This window comes from Caenorhabditis remanei, chromosome III (assembly GCF_010183535.1).
Source record: "Caenorhabditis remanei strain PX506 chromosome III, whole genome shotgun sequence".
Taxonomy (NCBI): Eukaryota; Metazoa; Nematoda; class Chromadorea; order Rhabditida; family Rhabditidae; genus Caenorhabditis; species Caenorhabditis remanei.
The window spans coordinates 911,344-935,340 of NC_071330.1; the positions used below are offsets into that span (position 1 = coordinate 911,344).

The 23,997-nt window shown below is 38.7% G+C and overlaps 2 protein-coding genes across 2 annotated transcripts; one reads left to right on the plus strand and one right to left on the minus strand.

Annotated features, from left to right (window-relative positions):
* Positions 1-15,570: 15,570 nt before the first annotated feature.
* On the plus strand, positions 15,571-23,913 carry GCK72_008326 (uncharacterized protein; the record flags this gene model as incomplete). Its single annotated transcript, XM_053726768.1, has 10 exons — positions 15,571-15,702; positions 16,462-16,667; positions 17,072-17,288; positions 17,331-17,474; positions 18,122-18,397; positions 19,009-19,114; positions 20,672-20,981; positions 21,464-22,033; positions 22,284-22,440; positions 23,749-23,913. The coding sequence occupies 10 exons, from the start codon at positions 15,571-15,573 to the stop codon at positions 23,911-23,913; spliced, it is 2,283 nt and encodes a 760-aa protein (XP_053586345.1).
* GCK72_008327 (uncharacterized protein) lies at positions 23,077-23,497 on the minus strand (the record flags this gene model as incomplete). Its single annotated transcript, XM_003104855.2, has 3 exons — positions 23,077-23,113; positions 23,158-23,285; positions 23,420-23,497. The coding sequence occupies 3 exons, from the start codon at positions 23,495-23,497 to the stop codon at positions 23,077-23,079; spliced, it is 243 nt and encodes an 80-aa protein (XP_003104903.2).
* Positions 23,914-23,997: the final 84 nt, after the last annotated feature.

Consider the following 23,997-nt stretch of genomic DNA (forward strand, 5'->3'; position numbering starts at 1 on the left):
AAGTCTTTTTTGTACTACCATCAACGTGATTCCCTTTTGAATCCCTTTCAATTGATGATTATAAGAGAGATCTGCCGGTTGACAGATGGAGGTGCCGCCAAACTTTAAAAGAAATCAAACAAAAAAAAAGAAAAAAACGGCGAAGGGGTCGAACCAGCCCAAAATTTTCCTCCACCTAGACACTAACCACCTGCGCCACTCGAACACGTTTTTAAAGTTCCGCCGCAGTTTATTACAAACGTGATAGGATTTGGAGGAGGCGAGAGGGCGAAATGCAGCAAATCAATGGTGAAAATGGTCAATTTTCAGATGGCAATTTCAGACACTTACAGGTCACGTAAGCAACTTTTGAAAGTTGATTTATAGGTTTTCAAACATTCTCTTTCACCCTGTATAGGTCGTTTTTGATGGCATTAGGTACCACTTAAAAGGTTCCCTTGTAAGTTACTGAATCGTACCTGCTATTTTACACTTTTCCTGATTTTTTTCCAATCGTATTGATTTCATAGCTCTATAGTTCAAACTGGTTGAGATGATACGGTCATTTAAACTTTTTTGGAAAAACAATTTTCAAAAATAGTAAAAGTTTTACAGACCTCATTACTCAGTACGCATTTGACTGATTTTTCTTGTAGTTTTATAATCAGCAGGGTGCCGAAAGTATCTGAGGAGTCTAATTTATAACTACAGTAGCCCTCCAGGCTTTATAATTGTCTCAACAATCACTACTCACCACTGTTGATCTACTCTGTGCAACTTTTCAATGACTCACAACTCAGTATTGAGTTTATTTCTTTGATCGAACCCCCCCCCCCCCTTTGACTCTTCTAAACTTCATCTCCTGTCAAACCAGAAAAAAAGAAACAATTCGTGTGTGGGGGGGTTGTCAAGGAAAAAGGTACACCAAGAAGTGGCTCATAAAACTCGCCTCATCAATAAAACCGCTCCTTGCTTCTTTTTCCTTCTTTTTTTTACCTGTAGAAGAAGCAACCTTTTCGATTCAATTTATTGATGCTTCCTATCTGATCGTCAAAAAACAATTGTGATGACAACAGAAATAGAAGAATACGGTATCGATGGGAATTTGTGGAGAACGTGTGGGAAAATAATGGAAACCCGAGAGTTATTGGTGGGAAGAGATGCGTATAAACGTGATTGGGAAGATAAAAAACTGAAATTCTGTCTGGAAACGGACTTGGCTAGAAAAAAGAGAATTTCCGCTTGTTTTTTGAATCGGAAGTTTTTCTATTGAAGACAGATTACAGAATTTTGATCCTGGGCTCAAAATTTCGGTTTTTCACTTAAATTCTAGGCTCCAGACTGAAAACATGAGCGTGAACACAAATTCCTCAATTCCGACCCAAAAAAGTTTAACCTAGACATTTTTTTTGAGCTATGTACTCTACAATTCCGCGCGAGGCTCAAAAATCTTATCCTGATTTCAAAAATCTAGTTCAAAACTGTTTGAAAACAAGATCCGAGCGAAAAACGTTGATTCTTGACTCAAATTTCTTCTTCAAAACCTAAAGCTTTGACTCTAAAGCCTAGACCCTGGGAATGGGGTTTAGGCTTTAGGGTCAAAGCTTTAGGCTATAGGCTTCAGGCTCTAGGCTTCAAGCTTAAGGCTTTAGGCTTTTGGCTCTAGGCCTCCAAGCTCGAGCCAATTCTAGGTCCGGAGCTCTCAGAGCACCCTAAAAATTTATTTTTTCAGTCTTTCTGAATCCTCTCAAACAGAATAAAAGGTGTGTATCCTTTTTTCCAACATTTTCTCCTTTTTCTTATTCTTTTCTTCTTCTTCTTCCTCTCACACCGTTGTTGCTGCTCCCCTTCCAAGTCAATGTTGTATGAAATATGATTACATTTCAATCTTATTACCCCCACCCTTTCCAAAAAAGTAGGCAGTAGAAGTGCCCCCTCCCCTTCTCCTCCTATTCACACCCTCTCAACCACGTTGACAAAGTTCTTCTTCCATAACTGAACTCCTTTTTTTTACTTTTCTAGGTTTTTGTTAGACACAACAGTAAAATGAGAGAGCGCAGAGAAGCTAGACACTCTCGTTTCTCTGCGCCCTCTTTTTCCCTCGAAAGAGTTTGAACGCCTGTAACTTTGTGATAAATTGATATTTTTAAAAATTTAAAAATAGTATATTATGTAAAATTTTATGTAGATTATTTTGTGGTTGACAATTTTTAATAGCTGTTGTCGTTGTCGAGATACATGCGTTTGAAGTAAAACAGTTATCCCTGACACTTTAAGCACCTGTAACTTTATAATAAATTAATATACTTTAAAGTTTTAAAATAGTAAATTGTGTAAAATTTCATGGAAATTATTTTTGTTGTAAACATTTTCTAGATAGCTGTTACAGTTTTTCAGATACATGTGTTTGAAGTAAAACAGGTATTCCTGACATTTTGAACTCTGGTAACTTTGTGATAAATTGATATTTTTAAAGATTTAAAAATAGTATATTATGTAAAATTTTATGTAGATTATTTTTGTGGTTGACAATTTTTTAATAGCTGTTGTAGTTTTCGAGATACACGCGGTTGAAGTAAGACAGGTTCCCCTGACACTTTAAGCACCTGTAGCTTTATGATAAATTGATATTTTTTACAAGTTAAAAATAGTAAATTGTGTAAAATTTCATGTAAATTATTTTTGTAGTTGACAGTTTTTTGCTAGCTACTTTAGGTTAAGAGTTACATGCGTTTGAAGTAAAACAGGTATTCTTGCCACTTTGAACTTCTGTAACTTTCTTTTTTATTTCAAATTGACAGTTTTTCTGTATCTCTCTTACTTACGGCAATACTTTCCTTTGATCTTTCTTTTATCTCCATTCCTCATCTCTCCGTACCAATTTTCCCCTATTCCAGGTACCCCATATCATTTCAAAACCACCACCATCACAATGAACATGATGCATATGGGTGCACCAATGAACGGTGGCCCTCCGCCACCCCAAATGCTCCAGATGCATCATCCCCATCAGCAGCAACAACATCATCACCACGTGGCGGTCTTCGCCTCGTCAGCCAACGGACAAGCCCCGCCCCTTCAGGCGTCGGCCACCCCGCCCGTCGCATCGAGCATGAATCGATCACAAAGGTGAGTAGTGTTTGTATTCCCGGGTTGTGTGTGCGTGTGTGGAGGTTGAGAAGAGGGGTCCCCACTTCTCTTCGCCACGCCCACCCTTCCCCGTTTTGCCACGTCATCTAAAGTGTGAAATTTGTTAGTAGAGCTTCTTGTCCGCAATCCACTAGGGAAATGTCCTCGCATAGGTCGACGACATCGCGCAGGTGAGTCCACTTTCTTCTATTTTTATGTTTCTTACATTCATTGCACCCCATCCCACCACATCACCTTATTCACTGCAGATTTCCCCCTCTTAAGACTACAAAACACCTTGAGATAGAGGAGGAGGAGGGGAAGGTCATGTTATAACACCTATTACATAATTTTGTGACCCGTCTCTATCCATCATCAGGAGATTTAAAGCATAGAGATAAGTGAGGCGAATGGTAAACACTGATTTTATCAGATAGAATAGATTTTTTGAGCCAAAAAATAGGTGAAACCATGATGAAAATGTTACAAAACCGTTTCTTTTTCGAAAAAGTACCTAAATTTTTCAAAATTTTTAATTGGCTTTACTTAAAAATAAGCACAGGCAAGTTAAATCTGTTCATTAATAGTAAAAATGGAAAATATGAAATTTCGGAAGTTCTGGCTTGACTTAGACCTGAATTTACAGATGTACATGACAAAGAAATCTAAATTTTTCAAATTTTTAATTAATTCTGATTAAAAACCAGCTACAGTAGGACGAATCCAGTAGAAAACTGTTTGGATCAATTTTAATGGTTTTTTGTCCGTTTTTGACAATTTTTCATTGGTTTTTAAGCAGTTTTTCAGAATTTTCTCATCGCTTTATTATTAATTTCGGTCACACACCAATTGCTGAAACTTGACCTAATTTATTTAATATTTTTTGGTCCAAAAATAGTTTTTCGACTAGTTTACCCGTTGCAAGCCAATCAATAAACCCAAAATTTGACCTCAATTAGTTTTAGGGGTGTAACTCTCTTACATCTCAAAATTAAGACCTGAAAAATATACCAAAATGTAGATTTTGGCAAGTTTTATATCTGGGACCTACTACGATCTAAATGGCCATTTGTTAATGTGCCGCTGGCCTGGTTTGAATGGATTTTTGCCCATTTGCGTTTTTCTAACTTTATCCCGGTCCGCACCACATTAACGAGTAGTCATTCAACCTGAATTAAGTCAACTCGCCGAGATCTACATTTTGGTGTATTTTTTTCAGCTCATAAAACTCCGCTCATTTTCCCCCGATTTTCATCGAAAATTCCACAAATTTTACTAAAAATCTCACTAGGACCAACTCACTCAATCAAACGATCAATAAATTCAACACGTCATCATTGTTACGTCAATAATGAGGGGATAAGTAACACGAATCGACGATTTATATGAGAATTGCTCTCCTCTTCCCTCAATGTATACAGTTCTCCCCCCTCCCATCACCCAAGACGGTATTAGTAAAGAGAGGAGAAAAATGTTTGTTGGGGATAGTATTTATCTGGCACCCTCTCACTTCTACACACTCTCTCTCACTCCTCATCTCTCAGAGATTAGATGTGGAATGGAAAAGATCAGATAAACTGACTGAGAAAGAGAAGTGACCTTATTCCACCATGAGCGAGGGGGAATGGAATGAGAAAAGGGACTTGTAATGGATAAAAGTAGTTAGGGGGTTACTGTAGCACACACACATACAACCACGTCACCAGCCTAACCATGCATGCTATGCTGAAACTATTTGCTTCGAATTTCTCTGCTTTTATCATATAACTGCACACATTTTTTTCAACCAGTTGGGGGGATTAAGCATGTGTTAATTAGCTGTGGAGTAGAGGGAAGCACAGAAAAGAAATTTTAAAAAAAAGGCGTCAAAGGCGCGCCAGACAACATATAATTTTGAGGTTTGATATAACTTAGAATGTTTCTTTTGAAAGTAACTTGAAACTTTCGAAAAACGCGTCAAAGGCACGCCAGATGACAAAGTAATCTAATAATTTATAAAATTGAAGATTTGGTATTTTTGAATTTAAAAAAACGCGTCAAAGGCACGCCAGACAAGCATGGATGTGAAAAATGCCAAGCATTCATGTAACATTTTTTGTGAGAAACCCGAGTTCTGAACATCGCGTCAAAGGCACGCCAGACAAGTTTGGTTAGAAAAATCATAACATTTTTCGCTTTTCGAAATATATCTGTTTTTGAAAATACGCGTTAAAGATGCGGCAGCCTGGTGATAGACAAAACTTTTTGAGCTACGAGAGTTGTTGTGTAAAACGCGTCAAAGGTGCGCCAGAATTTGAAATTGTGCTCCCTCTACTCAATTAGATCTAGTAACTTCTACGTTTTCTACTACTCGAATGGTTTTTTTTGTTGTTGACAACTCACCAAAAAATGAAACAAAGAGAAAGAACAGAGTACCTAGTGGGTTGGCCTAAAAAATTACAATGAGCAAACCTAGGCCATCGGAGATGGGAGTGGTCTGGGAATGCGGTCTACGCTTTAGGCTCTAGGCTTTAGGCTCTAGGCTTCAGGCTCTAGGCTTCAGGCTTAAGGCTTTAGGCTCAAGGCCTCCAAGCTCGAGCCACTCCCAGACCGCTCCCTGCCAATAGTCCGTCCCTTTACCACCTTCCGCCCTAATCAAGCCCACGCCTTGCCCCTCCCCCAATTTGTCTCTTATGTCTAAAATCACATACACACAAGTACAGTAATTGCCATAATTCTAACAACTTAGGGGAAAATTTCCAACTTTGAGAGGGTGTTACGGTATCACTGATTATTCCACTAAGTAAATTTTAAATGAATTATACAGTTACAAAAGTAGAGCTCCATTTTTGTAGTTGACAACTTTTTTGTACGAGCACACCCTAGCAAGTTACGTATCGACAAAGTAATTTCTCTCTCAAATTGGCCCCAATGGGCTTTTTGAGCAGTTGTCTTAAAATGACCATAACTCTCTAACGAGTGTTCGTACAAAAAAGTTGTCAACTACAAAAATGGAGCTCTACCTTTGTTCTATATAATCCATAAAAATTTTACTTAGTGGGACAATCAGTGATACCGTAACGCCCTCTCAAAGTTGAACATTGTCAACTAAAGTTGTTATAATAATGGCTATTACTGTACACACACGCATACACAAAACATTTTTTTGCTTAAAACCCCTTATTCAAATTCCAGATGCGGCGTGTGTCGCGGGTGTCAGTGCAAACCGTGCGGTCAGTGCACCTACTGTCAAGACTCGCCGCAGTTCGGCGGTCCGGGTGTCAAAAAACAGAGTTGTATAGAGCGGCGGTGTCTGCGCGTGTTGGAGAATCGGTTGCAGGTTTGTGATCTACTTTTTGGCTATACCAATTATATCGATTCGATTTCTTTCAGAGAGATGCGCCAACATTTAAAGCCAGAGTCGGATGTAATGCGTGCGAGGATTGTCGGATGCAGGATTGCCAGATTTGTTTAGTATGTTTGGATAAGAGGTGAGTCATTTTTATGTTCTCGGTGTCTGGCGTGCCTTCGGCGCGATTTTGGTTAAAAAACCTGAAAAAACGGAAAAAATGAAAGTCTGGCGTGACTTTGTGAAAAATTCAAATTTTTGTGCTGTCTGGCGCCCCTTAGGCGCTTTTTCAAAACGTTTTGCGATGTCTTTAGTTTGAGAAAAACTCAAGACTGGGGTGCCTGTGACGCTTTTTTTTGCAATTTTCTCAACCAAACAATTTTGGAAAAATGGTGATTTTACGTTTATTTAAATCAAAATGAGCTGGCGCGCCTGCGACGCGTTTTGAAAGATTTAATCTCTGTCTAACAGTATTTTGCTCAGCTGGCGCACCTTTCACGCGTTTTTCCACAAAAATGGCAAAAAAGCCAATTCAGAACAGTGTCTGTCGCACCTTTGACGCGTTTTCAAAAAAGTTTTCCAGATTCTTCGAAAACCGTCACATCCCTGGTGCAATGTGCGCGAAAAAGCGTTGCAACAATGCTCAGAGTCTCGACTGTGTGCCATCAGTAATGACACAATCAGAATTCATTGTCCAACGAGCACCAAAGAGGAGTTATGAGCTGATATCTCCAGTGATCAGTCAGCAACAACAACAGCAACAGCAACAACCCCAACAACAACAACAACAACAAATGCATTTCGATGTGAAACGGGTGCAGTACATGCAGGGACCACCGCCGCCACAAATGCAAATTCAACAGATGCAGATGCAGCAACAGCAACAACAGAATTTACAGCAACAGAATCAACAGGTTCAGCAGCAGAGACCGAATTGTGAGTTTTTTGGAAAAAAGTTGGACTTTTCTTCCCGAATTTTAAGAATCCGGGGAAGAAAAAAGAGATTCTGAGCTAAAAAGTTGTAAATTCTGGATAATTACAGTCATATAAGTCAGAAACACTCTTTTTTCTTCTTCTTTTTTCTTCCCCAGATTTTGAAAATTTGGGTAAGAAAATGGATTTTCGGATTTTTCAAAATTCGGGTAAGAAAAAGAGATTCTGAACCAAAAGTTGTGGATTCTGGATGAGCACAGTCATATAACACAGAAACACTCTTTTTTCTTCTTCTTTTTTCTTCCCCAGATTTTGAAAATTTGGGGAAGAAAAAGGATTTTCGGATTTCTCAAAATTTGGAGAACAAGATAGAGCTTTTGAACCAAAAGTTGTAGATTCTTTATGAATACAGTGGTATAACTCAGAAACACTTTTTTCTTCTTTTTTTTCTTCCCCAGATTTTGAAAATTCGGGTAAGAAAAAGGATTTTCGAATTTTTCAAAATTTGGGGAAGAAAAAAAAAGATTCTGAACCAAAAGTTGTAGATTCTGGATAAAAATCATATAAGGCAGAATACAGATTTTGAAAATTCGCGTACGAAGAAGGATTTTCGGATTTTTTTCAAAATTTGGGGAAGAGAAAGAGATTCTAAATCAAAAGTTGTCTCAAAAATCTTTCATTCTTTTTTCTTCCCCGCATTTGCGAAATTCGGAGAAAAAAAATTCCAAAGCCACCTGGCGCACCTTAGACGCATTCCAACTAAACTAGAAATAATTTCCAGCCAACTCCTCCCACTCCCAAGGACCATCCCCTCCAAGGAATGGTGTCAACACCCAACAGCAAACCCAACAAAATGGATCCCAACAGAATGGGGTGCATTTGAAAAATGATGTGGAGAATCTGGAGCAACAACACCATCAACAGATCCCACAACAGCAGCAACAGCAACAACAACAGAGGATGATGTTCCAGCCGCAACCGTATCCAGGTACAGTAGGGGATTACTGTAGGAGTAGACATATGAGAGAGAGAGAGAGCGGGCATACTGTACACCGGTTCAAATAGATTTTTATTGTAATTAGTTAAAAAATTAAAAAACTTTCCTTTGTAACTTACTGGGGATCTCCCGTACAAAAAAGTTGTCAACTGCAAAAATGGAGCAAACCAATCTAGGAGTAACTCGCTTCAAACTCAACGGTATTAGCTGGTAATTATATCAAAATGTAGATAACGGCGAGTTCTAGGTCTATGACATACTACAGGTCGGATGGCAAGAATCCAGCCCGAATTATGCCAGGTACGCAGAACTTGCTGGGATCTACATTTTGATATATTTTTCCAATTGTGATCTTGCGAGTTACAGGGAAATTGTCAACTACTAAAATAGAGCTCTTTGATGTACATACCTATACAAAAATTGGTATAAAAGGACAACCAGGGTTACTGTAACATTGTTTCCAAATTGTTTCTAGAAATATTAAAAAATTTAAACATTTACTGTAATGGGTACTGTATTTTTGGCCTGACTGTCACTGTACCTGCAAAACAGCCGGCGCGTAAATCGCTTCAAACCCAACGATATGCTCTGAAAATTATATCAATATGTAGATCTCAACAAGGTCTATGTCTCTGGTTTGCCTAAAACCGTCATTTGCCCATTTTTTAATTCAGACACGTAGGTCTTGCCGAGACCTACATTTTGGTATATTTTTCAGCGTATAGCTTTGGGTTTGAAGTGAGTTATGACGTTGTTACTTAGTGAGATGGTAACCAGATTCCCCATAATAGACTTCATGATAGTTTCCTTTTTTACACCCCATTAAATTTCCAGACATCAACGGTCACTCGCGGATGATGGCGCCACCACCACCACCACCTCCAGTCTCCGCGCCGGCGCCCATGCCACTCCCCCAAAACCAGATGACCCATATGCCTCAACACGGTCTCGACATCCCGTACCTGATCCCGACATTCGCCCAGTCTGGACACCACCCCGATCCGTTCTATCCGTCAAAGTTCGAGCTAGACTTTGAGCATAACGGAGATCCGTTCGTACCGCCCAGCTACGCGCAGGATATGAAGGGACAAGTCGTGCTGCAACAGTTATAGTCTTGAAAATTTTTTAATATTTTGAAAATATTTTACTTTTTTATATTTCATTCACCCACCTTCTCATCCTGATTGTGACACGTCTCGAATTGTGATATCTGTCTTTTTTATGGAGAGAGAGAGAGGGAGAGAGGCATTCTGAAATTTAAGATTTTCAGAATCATTCTTAGGATTCCAAATTTTCGATTTTTACAGAAATTTTCAGTTCTTTGCTCAACATTGAAAAATTTTGGGGACAGCTGAAGTTTAGGAATTTCGGGTTTCGATTTCGATTTCTGAAACTATTATCTTGAGAACTTGAATCATTAAGTTTGTGAACTTCAGAATTTTCAATGTTTTGAAATTTCGGGGTTCTGAAAATTTGAGATTTAGAAATTCTGGGAACTCGGAATCGTTTTTCAGAATTTCCAACTCTAAAAACTTCATTATTCTAGAATTCTTAGTGTTTCAAAATGTTGGGTATCTAAGAAATTCAAATTGAGAATTTCTGATATTTTTGAAACTTACTATTAGATTAACCAGAAAATCCAAGATTAGTTCAGTTTCAGACTCGAAAAATTCCAGGAAACTCAAAATTTGTTTAGTTCCAGAATGTTGAGATTCTGAAACTCTAGTATTCTGGAAATCTGAAAACTGAAAAGTTCCGAAAATTCTTGGGATTCTGAAAATCTGAAAGTCTGAAAGTTCTCCAAGATTCTGAAACTTTGGACGAATTCTTAAAATCTCCATCTCCCTCTCTCTCTCTCCCTCTTTTTCCCATTTCTCCCCCCCCCTCCACTGTCAAAGAAAAGGAATTCTTCTTCCAGTACAACAAGTGCCTTACTTATTTATTTCTCCTCCACCCCCGATAGCCTTAAAAGAGAGGAAAAAAGTTGCAATTGACCAAAAGAAAAAAGAAATCTAAAAAGGGAGTGGAATCTAGTTAGGAAGTATTCAAATCTCCCCCCTTCTCTCTAAATTTCCTTTTTTTTTTCTTCTCATTTCAACTTTTTTCTTCTCACTCCCAGACCCCCAGAGTTGCAAACGCGCTCCACCGCTAACCCATCCAACACAACCAAGCATAAAGTACCATAACAATCTGTGATTTGATCCCCCCCTGTCAAAAAATCTGTCAAATTTTTAAATTTTCATTTTTAAAAATTTCTCATTTGAGGTATTATATTCTAGGAACTGCTTCTAATATATATATATACAAACATACTTTTTTTCTGATTCAGGTGTGTCTTGTTTTCTCTCTCTCTCTCCACTTTTTGTGCAATTTCCCCTTTTAATAATTATAGTAATTATCTACAGTAATCCTAGGCTCCGCCCCCTCCCCCCTCATCAATCACTCCCAAAAATTCGTTTCTTTCGCTTTATTATCTCTCTTGTTTTCTATGAACAAATCTTTTTTTTTTTTGGAATTTTGTGAAAATTTTAATATAATAAGACATTAATAATATTTAAACATTTATGTGTTCTATTTCTTTCAGACAAGCTCCGCCCACTTTTTCAGTCACACCCCATTTTTCAAACAATGCAATTTTTCTTGCGAGTATGAAAAAACAGAAGCTCCGCCCACTTTTAGGTCACGCCCCTTTTTCCAAACTTCAAATTCTAAATTGATTAAGCTCCGCCCAGTTTTCCGGAAAGTCGTCTTCAAAATTTAGGTCACGCCCCTTTTTTGCAATCTTGCCCGATAGTATGATTTTCTATATCATATTTAGTTCATTCCAGTTTTCCACACGGCTGGCGCGCCAACGACGCACTCCTAACATTCTTGAAATTCCAGGACTTAAGCCAATCCCTTTGCTCATAAGCTGAGAAATTTTGATTTTTCACATCTGGCGCGCCTTTGACGCGTCTAGATAACAATGGAAGCTGATGCACCTCTGACGCGTGATCCCCCATTTTTAGGCCTCTCAGGCCACGCCCACTTTTTTGCAAAACTAGAAAAATGGCACAAAATTAAACTTCACAAAACTCCACCCATTTCTAGGTCACGCCCATTTTTGAAATTCTGCCGCACAGTATGGCGTACCTTTGGCGCGCTTTCAAATTTCCTGAAATTCCAGGACTTAGGCCACTCCCTTTGCTCAAAAACTGGCGCACCTCTGCCGCGTTCCCCCATTTTCACTACCACCCAGTCTTGTGACACGCTAGTAGATCAAATGATATTTCAAAAATCTTCCCCGCTCTATTGTGTGTGCTTGCTCTGAATTCAATGATGCTCTTTCTGCTCAGCTCAGCTCATAAATCCATTCGATTTCGTCGACAGGTGCCCCCCTCTTCCTGAAGATTCTTACGCTGTTTTCCCGTCGAAAAAAATTTCCTCAGTGTCTGCGTCTCTCTCACTCTCAATTTGGAAATATGACACCTCACTACTATTCATGACTTCTCTATGTATCATAAGAAGGTTCTCCCCGTCGAATACCGCCTGAGGGGAGTCCAAAATTAAATAGGCCACGCCCCTCCGTTTCTCTCGTGATGATATGTGTGCTTGCTCCGGGTGGAGAGCATCACTTTACACCCAACTGAGAGAGGAGATAGAATTTCTCTCTCTGATTTTTCATTTTGATTTCTATCTGATCTGAGAGAGTGTGAGATAAGAGTGTTCAGTGTGTGTTAGTTTATCATTTCTCGTCTCCGTACTACACACTTTAATCGAGAGGATTTGCCACCGGACGCGTGCCATTTTGATGGCTTACCTAAGACACCTCCAAGAGGTTTTGGGTGGTCCCAAAATAGTTTTTCCAAATATTTCGAACATTTTTATTAAAAAAAATCTGACCTGAACTCTCTTGCTACATAATTTCACTTTTCCTACCAAATTTTTAAAGATTTTGAGCCCAAAATATTTGAATTTTACAGTATTTTACCATATTTTCCAATATTTTAGAGCCTATTTACCTCCAACTTCGGTCAGACACCCTGAAAAAAGGCATGCCGCTTCTGAACCGCTAATACTTGATTCTATTTTCTCGATTTTTATTCGAAAACCCAAAAAACAGTTTTTTTACTAGTTTGACCTTTCAATGGCATATTTGTCATCCGGTTCGGGACGTTACTTGCTAAAAACGCAAAATTATGAGCTGAAAAATATACCAAAATGTAGATCTCGGCGAATTCTATGTCTGTGACCTACTACGGGCCCTTGAATTAATGGTTCTCCTTCAAATCACCCTATGCAAAACGCGCTCCACCGCTAACCTCACAATCAGATAGCCCACACTTAGATTTGAAGGAGATCCTCTTAACATGCTCAGCAGATCTGTGCGGAATTCCTCCCTTCGACTTTCCTCTTCCTTCTTCCTTCTTCCCTTTTAAAAATTTCACTTCCTTCTTCCGTTGAAATTGTTTGCTCACTTCCGACTTCCGTGTAAAAAGTTCACAAAAATTTTGTAATTTTCGACCGAATTTCAGCGGAATTTCGGTGATTTTCAATGGAATTTTGTATGCAAAACAACGCCAAAATTCGCTTTCAGAGATGACTAGAAAAAATGTTCCTCAAATTTGTCATTTTCAAAATTAACTTTCGACTTCCGGGTTCGGACCCAACTTCCTTCTTCCTTCTTCCGGGCTTTTTTCCACTTCCCTCTTCCTTCTTCCTTCTTCCCTTTTCAAAAATTTTACTTACGCACAGCTCTGATGCTCAGTTTAGTGATTTTAGCGTTACCGCTGTCATTAAATTTATATGGTCGAAAAAGCTAAAATTATGAGGATTCTTCTGAGATACACGGTTTAAAAATACACGGGTAGACGATCACTCTGTTCAATTTTGTCTAGAAAAAAATTCAGAATCCTTAGTATTTTTATATAAGTAAGAAGCTCAACATGTGAATATTCTGAGTCTGCTCTCAGATTTTCAAAGAATGATTTAGAGCGCAGTTACATACACTGCTTTTTTGAGCTCAAGTATTTAAAATTGGCGTTTTGGGGCTTTCCAGGGTTTTCCATACCCAGGAATGTCCATATATTTATGTACATGTTTTGAAACATCGGCCAAGATTTCTGCGACTCCTAAACCTTCTGTAAAAACTCCACTAATTCAATCATACTTGCAAACCGGGCCGAAACGGGCCGACACTGGCCGGCCCGTAACTCGCTTGGAACGCAATATTATGAGCTCAAAAATATACGAAAATGTAGATCCCCGCGAGTTCTATGTCCGTGGCCTACTACGGGCCGGATATCTATTCGTTAACATGCCGCGGGCCGGGAAAAAGTGCCAAAAATCGCGAAAATTGCCAAAACAGCATTTCTAGCCCGGCCCGCGGCACATTAACGAAAAATCATCCGGCCCGTAGTAGGTCACGGACATAGAACTCGCGGAGATCTACATTTTCGTATATTTTTTAGCTCATAATATTGAGTTTGAAGCGAGTTACGCGCCGTGTCGGCCCGTTTCGGCCCGATTTGCAAGTATGAATTCAATAAACCGTTGTTAATGGCACTCTTCATCTCAACACTAATCTTAGTACCCTTAACGACTGACCCATTCCCTTACTCCTCTCCTCGTCACACCCTATTATAATCTGTGCTCATCTTCACTCATAAACACTTGCCTTCTCATCCTAGTCGTCTTCTATCTTCTATAGCCTCTCGGTAATTTGATTCTTCTTATACTTTCATCAAGACGGAGGAAAAGGAGGATACTCAATTTTTGCAAAGTTATGATATTTGACAAAGCAAGTGCGCTCTAGAGCACACCCATTCCTTAGTTAATAAGATGTTTTCTCTGAATTCACTAATCCTATCAATTTCAGCTTTCCTTTCTCTTCTTCTCCTCATTCCAAAAACCAACAATTTCTTGTTTTTCGCATTCCCCTTTCCCTCCCATTAAAATATCATTTGAAGTCACGACTCCAAGTTAAGAGAGAGAGCAAGAGTTGTTTGTTTTTCAAGTCGAAGCGTTTTTTGCATTTTAATACATACTACAACTTGGTTGTGTAGATGGAAGGAGGGAATAGAAATAAATAAATAACAGCTAGTCGTCCCCTCTCACCAGGGTGGTAATTATGAGTAGACGGGGCAGAGGATACATAGTTTTTGGTTTTTGACATGGAAAACATGGGTGTTACTTTAAATTTTTTGAGAAGTTTTGATGAGTTTCATAAAGCTTTCAAATGTTTTCTGCAATTTTTCCTTTTTCTATAGTCTCAAAGATTCAGGGACATTTCGGAACTATGAAAATTTTGAAACTAGGTGAATTGGAGTGTGTAAACTATTTTTTTAACCAGGAAAAGTTATCAAATTAGGCTCCTGGGGACATTTCTAAACCAAATTTAACCGGATATTAATTCGTGCTGCATTTCAAAGTTCCTCTGTAATTGAAATTGGTTCTATTTCGCGAGCGACACCTGGAATTAAATTCTCTGAAACACAGACTATTTTTTTTTGACAATAAGACATTCTGGCACCAAATGTGACAAGGAATTAAAAAAAACTGCCTTTTAGGGGCTTCTTACAACAAAATAAGGCAAAAATCGTCTTCTAAAAATGACAACTTTGGCTGTTTTCAGTGGAAAATGACCAACTTTGAGAGTGTGCCATAGTAATTCTGATTGTCACACCAAGAAAACTTTTAATGGATCATATAGATTGAACGTAGAGCTCCATTTTTGTAGTTGACAACTTTCTTGTACGGGTACCCGCTAAAGAGTTATAGTCATTTTAAGACGACAGCTCAAAAATCGCACTGAAATTGGTCGATTTGAAGGAGAAATTACTTTGTCAATACGTAACTCTCTAGGGAGTGTTTGTACAAAAGCGTTGCCAACTACAAAAATGAAGCTCTACCCTTGTTCTGTAAGATCCAATAAAAAACTACAAGGTGTGACAATCAGAATTACTTTGCCACACTCTCAAAGTTGGACGATTCCAACTGAAAACAGCCAAAGTTCATATCCTATTGAGCGGTACTGTATACAGATAACCAAACGAGCCTCTCAACACCAGGGCAACTTCTTTACCACTTGTGATCAACTCTCTTTGTTTTCTTTTTGTTTTTCTTCCCACCACTTCTCCCAAACAACTGATTTTCAGCTCAAACCAAAATCTGATGACTCCTCTTCTGGTAACAACGTGAGTCCCCTCCTTTTCATAAATCTTCAATGTGTTTCACAAATGGAACACTTTTCTGGAATCTATTAATATTATTGCTGTTTCTGTTACACTTGAAACCCACAAATGCCCTTCGAGATACTTGTCCAATCGGTTGTCAATGTGATGAGGATACACAGAAGGTGAGTGAAAAGAGATTTCCTGAAAAACACGGCGTCAAAGGTGCGCCAGTCTAATTAGTTTGTGCGGATTTTAAATTTTTATTCGACTTTCAGGCTCCGCCCCCAAAAACAGCAGTATGAGGTGTCTGTTGCGTTTTGAGGGCGGAGTTTAATATTCGAAGCAATATTCATTCTGAAAACTTGTATTCTGAAAACGCGTCCAAGGTGAGCCAGACAACATAAAATTTTGAGAAAATGTTCTTGGTTTGATATAACTTACAATGTTAGATTCGAAAGAAAGTTAATATTTTGAAAAAACGCATTGGAGGTGCGCCAGATGACACAACAATCTAAAAATTTATAAATTCGAAGTTTTGAAAATTTCGAATTTTGAAGAAACGCGTATGAGGCGCGCCAGACATAGAGGAATGTGAAAAATGGCAAATCATTCACGTAACATTGTCTTTATGAAAAGCCTGTATGAGACTCGCGTCAACGGCGCGCCAGAAAAGTTCGGTAAGAAAAATTATAACATTTTCGCTTTTCGAAATAAATCAGTTTTGCGCCTGAAATTAGCATCTTTCATAATTGTCAAATGTCTGAAAACACCTCCAAGGCGCGCCAGACTATTACGCCTTGGATAAAAACCACAAAATCCTGGCGCGCCTCTCTCGTCTTTAATGTTAAAAAACGCGTCCAAGGTGCGCCAGTCAAATTTTTAGTGTAGTTTTTCCTTTATTTTTGAATGACAACTCAGAAATGACATGACAATCTTGACAGGTGACATGTGAGGGACAACAAGTAGTCACTTTACCCGATCGACTGCCCTCTGGATATGAGCAACTTCTCATCCGCAACTCGTCGGTACGGACGATTGAGAAGAACTCGTTTCGGAAAATGGAGAAGTTGACGCAGATCGAATTTGAGAATAACCCGAATCTTGGGACGATTGAGAAGTTGGCGTTTAAGGGGTTGAAGAAGATACGGTAAGGGAGTTTTAGGGTTTTAAAGGGGGACACCGGTATTCCAAAAATTGAGATTTTTTGATATGGATCGACTCAGAATTTTGTGGAAAAGAGAAAAGTATCTTGGAGCCAGGCCAAAAAATCAGTCTAAAACGAGTTATGAGGCCTCAAAGTGTCAAAAAAGGGCCTCTCGTATGGAATTTTTCATTATATTTCAACATTTTTTCACGTGCACGAAATTCTATGCGAGATTCCCTTTTATGACACTTTGAGGCCTCATAACTCGCTTTAGACTAATTTTCGGACCTGGCTCTAAGAGACTTTTCTCTTTTCTACAAAATTCTGAGTCGATCCATATCAAAAATCTTAATTTTCAGAATACCGCAGTCCCCCTTTAAACAAATTCTCAAATTCTTCTATTTCAGACTCATAAAATTCACGGCGTGCCCTGGACTCACCGAACTGCAAAAGAACTCGTTCAGTGGGATTCAGAATCAAATGGGACTCAAAATCATATTCGAGAGGACACCCATCCATAGAATCGACGGACACACGTTTCGCCATGCTCAGAATATTCGAGAGCTCACGATTTCTGGCGAGGAGTTGGCTCTTTCCAGACATTGTTTTGCCAATATTAATCAAGTAAGTGATGGGACACGAGAATTTTTAATTCTAAATTTTCAGCTCGATTTTCTTACTGTATCTGGAGTTGTGCTCATTGAGCCGGAGATTTTCACAAACTCGACTCGTTTCCACGTGGTACATTTCAAGAATTCTCAATTCGACATTCCGCCGAACACATTCAGCTCTTTGTCACACACCTCTCATGTGAGTTTTTGTGTTGGCGTGTGGATTTACGGGTAGACTTGTGTAGATTTACTGTGGACAAGTTGTGTAGATTTACGGATGTCTTGTGAAGGTTTACGGTACACTTTTGTAGACTTAGGGTAGCGGGACGGTGTAGGTTTATGATGGAGCTTTATAGATTTACGGAGCAAAATTTGAAGATAGCTTTACGGTGGCGTTCTGTAGATTTACTGTCAAGTTGTGTAGGACATTCACGGAAACGTGCCGTGTAGTCCTCTCGGAAAAGAAGATTACTTTTTTTGGAATTTAGCAAAAGTCTTGTCCGAGAGGACTACACGGCCCCGCTCATAAACACTTCCTCCTAGGCTCCTTTTGAGTCAGGAGAACGGCGAATTGTGGCGTTTACAGCATTTTTTTTTCTAAAGTATCGGCATCTGTAATAAAAACATATGACTTTAGTCCTCCGGAAGACAGTAGTTAATGAAAGATTACGGTGTGGATTTACGAGCATCGTACGGTAGAGATGTGTGGATTTACGAGAGAACAGAATGATTTACGGTGGATCTTAATCAACGCAAAATAATATATACCCATTTCGAAACCGAAAATGGTTCTTGTCTCAATTTAGAAATGTCTATAGTTTCAAAACGACGTGTTCATTTTTGCAGCTCCTCATCGAACACACCAAGATTCCATCCATCGCCCCTGACGCCTTCTCGGGCCTCACCACGATCCAGGTCATTGAGATCCACGCGTGTCAACTCGGCACAATATCCGCCCGCGCGTTTGCCAACGTTGAGAACCTCGGAGAGCTGAAAATTCTGAGAAACACTATCGGCGACTTGGACACTTCTGAGTCGATAATGTCGAGAGCGTTGAAGACAAGAATGGAGGAGAACACGTTGGAGTGTAATTGTGGAATGAAGTGGATGACTAGTGTGGAGGTATGATGGGGGACATCTGGACAGGAGGATAGACAGACAGATATAGTCACGTTCTTAGAAGAACTTGGTGTAAACATGACTTTAGCTTGAAGCCCCGCCCCCCAAGCCGATTTGAAAGTTTTGACGCAGACGCAGAAAAATGAGTCCCAACTCTTATTTTAGGGACTAGCCCGTTATTTCGGCAATACTTGATGACAGAAAACGCGTCTGAGGTGCACCAGTCAATTTTTTAAATTAAAATATCAAATTTTAAACTCCGCCCCCAAAACTGAGTAAAACGGTTGTGGAAGAAGCTTTTCACGAGATTCCGAGTAGCAAAAATAAGTCACAATTCCTTTTTGGGGGGCGGAGTCTAAGACTCAAATCAAAAAAGTTTTTATGACGTAAGCAGCATTTATTATCAATGTTGTTTTAAATTTCGGCGAAATCCGGAAACGTCTGTCGCGCCTAGGTCGCGTTTTGAGAATTTTGAGAATTTAAATTCATGTAAATTCAAAATCCGGACTCACAGACACACAGACAGACAGAGATCTAACGCCGGGACCGGGTTTCAGTACAAAAATTGAAGTTTTTTTGAATTTTTTGAAGATAACTTTGTTTGAATGTTTCAGGAAATGTCGGACATCAATTTCTGCAGCACGACAGCCTCGTTCCGATCGATTCGATCATTTGTAAAAGCAAAATGTTCGCATATTTCAAAAGAAGTCTCCCGAAAAAGTAATCACTTGCCGTCGACTTCTGGAGCGTCGTCAACCTTCTCCAATGTTGTACTATTTTCTTTCATTTTATCACGGGTTTTCGATGATTTTAGGATATTTTTATAGTCAAATCGTTTTGTATCATATTGAGATGATCTCAGGTAGAGAGCTTCCTCCTTTTATCAAGGAATATCACATTTCTGTATTTAAAAAAAAGAAAGTATTTTTCCACATGCATATCTGGAAATTTTGTGTTACGAACATATAACTTTAATAGTAAAGCATTTTGAAAACTTCGAACGTTCTGTTTGGATGAATATTATGTAAATGAACGGGCAAATAACGGACAAGAAGGAGAAGAAGAAAAAAAGTTACACAGGAATGACTTTAGAGATTTTCGAGAATCAATTTCCCGGAAAAATTATACACCACCGAATGACCACTCTACTGTTATCAAATTCAGCTTGCTGAGTCATTGGGAACATTCGATACGGAGTATAATTGTAAACCGCTGCCAGGTTCCAAATTTGGACAGTTTTGAATCCCCACTTGTTCATATTTTGATGTTATTCAGGAATCATTAGAAATATAAATAAACTTTGTTAGTCCATGTTCATTTTCAGATCCCAGTTAGAATTACGCCCCCAAAAATAGGAATTTTTGATTCAGTCTGTCAAGCTGTTTGTACAGTACTCCAATCTCGGGAAAAGTGTGCATTTTACTTTTGTTATTTAGGGCAGTTTAAAACTTTATTTTTCTTATTCAAGTTTCCCACAAGATCATGAAGAATGACCAATTGAAAGGACAATTCATACACAAAGTGCGGAGCAGAGAGCAGGTGATCTGAGTAGACAGAGAGCGGAAAGGACACATTTGTGTAATGAGAAAAGAGAGCAGAAGATTCGGGGAAAACCCGCAGTGCACGTTAAAATAAATATACAACATCCCACCGCTTTCACGTTCTGTATTTTCTTTTTTCTTCTTTCTATTGAAACATTTATTTTTGAGTGTTATTAGCACGGCACGCTTCTTACAACCGCGCTCTATTGCAACCGAAGAAAATAGTGTGCGAAATTGAGAGACTCAGAGAAAGAGGGACATTTTTCAAGGCCATTCCGGTGGAGCGCAGTTGTTAGAATTGTGCCGAGCTAATATTTTTTGTTTTTTATATAGACACTTTCCATAAGGTGTGATGTTCGATATTTCCGAATATATTTTAAGATGTGTAGAAAAATATGGACATTCCTATGATAATAATCAAAAAAACTCTGAAAAAATGCAATCCGCGAAGTTTCAGACCGAAAATGCTAGAAATTTCAAAGTGCTGGCCGAACTTTTTTGTGTTTCTAGGCCACGGCAAGTTCTTCAAGACACAGTTTAAGAATAGGAGCGAAACTGACGAAGAAAGAACTTTATGTGGCCTAGAAACACAAAAACAAATAGTTCGGCCAGAGCCTTTTGTACTAAAAATTCGCGGCTTGCCAATTTTTTCGGAGTTTTTTGAATACACATTTTGAAACATGTTCTCCAATTCCCAAAAAAAACTACTCGAGATTAAATTCCTTACTATTTCCAGATCCCATAATGAAATACCTCAAATTCCCACTTGTCGTACAGAAGGAAATATTTGAGCACATGATATTCGAAGAGTTGTTTCTGCTATCACTCTGCTCAAAACGGTTCAAAAACCTGATTCATTTGGTTCAAAAGAGTCGGATCAAAAGAGTCGACATGATTACGTACTTCTTTGCAAAAAATAAAAATTCCACGATTACTGTAAAATCGAGTAGTTCGGAGAGAATTTTGCGGATGAAGAAGAATAAGGATGGAGAGACTGAAAATCGAGAAGCGGGAGGGCTAGAATCGAAAGAAAACAGTTTATTTTGGTGAGTAGTTTAGTCAAATCTTTTGACTTTAAAAGAGGACTGAAGCCACATTTATTTAATTGCAGTTTTCGATATTTCAAACAATTCTACGACACTTTTATCATTGATGCATATGCTAATCTAAACGCTACAATTTCCGTTCTCCTGACTCAAAAGAAGCTTTTGTGGAAGAGTTTTTCCACGCGACAGTAGCTCTCTCGGACAAGATTTTTAAATGTTTTCCTTGTTTCCTTAATCGTTTCAACATGAATATCAAACTTTGCTGGAAAAAATCTTATCCGACAGGACTACACGGTCTCGCGGAAAATCTCTTCCACCAAAGCCCCTTTTGAGTCAGGAGTACGGGAATAGTGGTGTTTTGAGCGATTTTCAGCATATGCGTCAATAATAAATGTTTCTTAGAATTTTTTGAATTATCGGAATCTGCAATTAAACAAAATATGACTTTAATCCTCCGTAATTACAAAAACTAATTATTTCAGCTTCTCGGGCAGCTCATTGATATTCGATCTGAATCATAGAGATTCCACTTTGGAAGTGTTTCACACTCTTCTCAAAAACTTCTTCGAACAAGCAGAGTACCAAATCAAATCAAGGCACGACCTACTACCACCCAACTACCCTGACATCAAAAACAGCGAAATCGCACTACCCCGTAAAATATCACCGCACAAGTTGGATGTATTCTTCAACAATTTTCCATTACGAGAGTACGTCAAAATCATCGGAAGTTTCAACGGAAATCTAGATCCGAATTCTAAACTTTATGCAGCTGAACACTTGGAAATAGACGGTCCCCTTACTCAAGCAGACGACATTTTGTTTCGATTCAAGGGACAATGTCTGTATTTGGAGAACGCCACTTTCTACGACGAAACTATTTATCATTTTCTGGAAATGTGGAAATCAGGACTTGGATTTCAAAATCTGCAGAAACTTGTCATTAACTGTGGATACCTGTTTCGATTCAAAGTCAACCAACTCAAGGAATCTGTTGGTGTAAGGACTTTGGATGAAGCGAAGGGTGCACTATTTTATGAGTGGCAGAAAAGGTTTGATTGCTATTAGCACGACACAGTTTTTACAACTGCGCTCCACCGAAATCCCTTTAAAAATGTCTCTTTTTCTCTGAGTCTCTCAATTTCGCACACCATTTTCTTCGGTTTCGAGCTTTGCACAGTTGCGCTCCACCGAAAGAGACATTTTTCAAGGGTATTTCGGTGGAGCGCAGTTGTAAGAACTGTGCCGACCTAGTATAAATCTTTGAAAAAATCTCTGTTGAAAGCCAAAACTAAATTTCAGACTCAACATCCACCCTGTTGAATATGAGACACAATTCATCCGGACTAGGGATTATATCCAAAGGGAGCAAAATGGCCAAGTCGCATATGTATCCATCTCTGAAACATCTTTGGCTCTTGTCGTTTGGAACCCTGATGATGAAGAACAATTTGTACAGGTTAATGATGAACCTCAGGGCTTAATCTTTAATGATCCTCAGAACTTACCATTCTTCTGGGGTTTATTATGAGTAAGGGGATGTCAGAAGGTCAATATTGCTGGATTTTAACTGAATTTTCATTTTGAACATTTATCATCATCTATTATTATTTTTTGCTCAGTTTTGAGATACTAGGACGGTTCGAAGCTGTGACGTTTTGTAACCGGTATTTTTTTGAATATCTGTTTTCAAAGCTTCAAAACGTCAAAGTCATTGAATGACCAGTTGCAAAATGTCCCAGTCCCGTTTAACGACTCCTCTAAACATGTCTAAATCGTACCCCTGTCATTTTATTTTGAAATTTTAAATAAATATAAGAAACGTTTGGCATTTTTCAAACAATTTTTTAATGTTATAATTCCCAGTTGTTTCAAATTTCATTTCCCTAATTCTCCATTTAAAAAATCTGTCGGTACCCATTGCCCGAAGGTCCGGGCTTCAAAATAACACAAAAAACTTTAAAAAACACTTTTTTTTCAATTTTTGGAGCCGAAGTTTTGCCTTTTTTGGCAAAAAATTGAATTTTAAATTTAACACTAAATTTCTCAACCAACAGCTGTTATATTTAAAGCATAAAGAAAATTTACAAGGCGCTCATTTTCCAAGCAGATTGTTAAGATGACGGATGTACCTAAAACATCTTGTTTTTCTGGAAACCCACAAATTTCAACTTACTCAATTGCTCTCCAAAGAATCTTTCGTCTTGTCGGGACTCCATCACTGTTCTTCCACGGCAGCGCCATTCGCAGTTGGTTAAAAGCGACACGAATAACTCGGTTTGCCTCTATATGGCGGGTGGTGACCTGGAAAACTAAAGTACAAAAATTATATCGAAAATAAGGATTTATAGCTCAAGGCTGAGCTATTGTTCTCAATGTCTAGGTTACTGTAGTCAGAGCTACATATGGTAGTAAGTAGTACTACTGTATAGACTGACCTCAAGTTGGACTTTTTCAGTCTCTTGAACCTCCTGATCACCCTGGATGATCTCAGATTCCGAGGGAGTTGTCGACATCTTGTTAGTCACTAAAATGAATGACTCTAACCCAAGCCTGGCTGAAGTCGTCGAGCAAGTGGGCGGAGCCTAAGCTTCTCATCGGCTCAAGGTTAATTAAATGCGCACATCTGGTGATGTCCACGTTTGAGTAAAAGCAATCAGACTTGTGACAAGGGACCGTACACAGTGTAATAATAACATGTGGTTTGGAAAAAAGTTGTTCACTTGGTAGTATTTTAGATTGTAAATCTAATTTTAAAAGAATATAGATCTTGGATGTTGCGGCTACAGTATCTAAAGCTGCGTGGTCTACGGCTCCATACTGTTGGCAAGTAGCTGTCGGCAAGAAGCTGTCAGCAAACGAGAAACAAGCCATTAAGCGTGGTAACCTGATACCCAGATACAGTTTGATCCTCCGAGTTTATAAAGCGTGATGCCAGTAATAGTTCAAATTGCTCGATTTCAATTAAAAATTGATGTTTTATTTGAATAAGAACAATAAAATCAAGAAGATAATC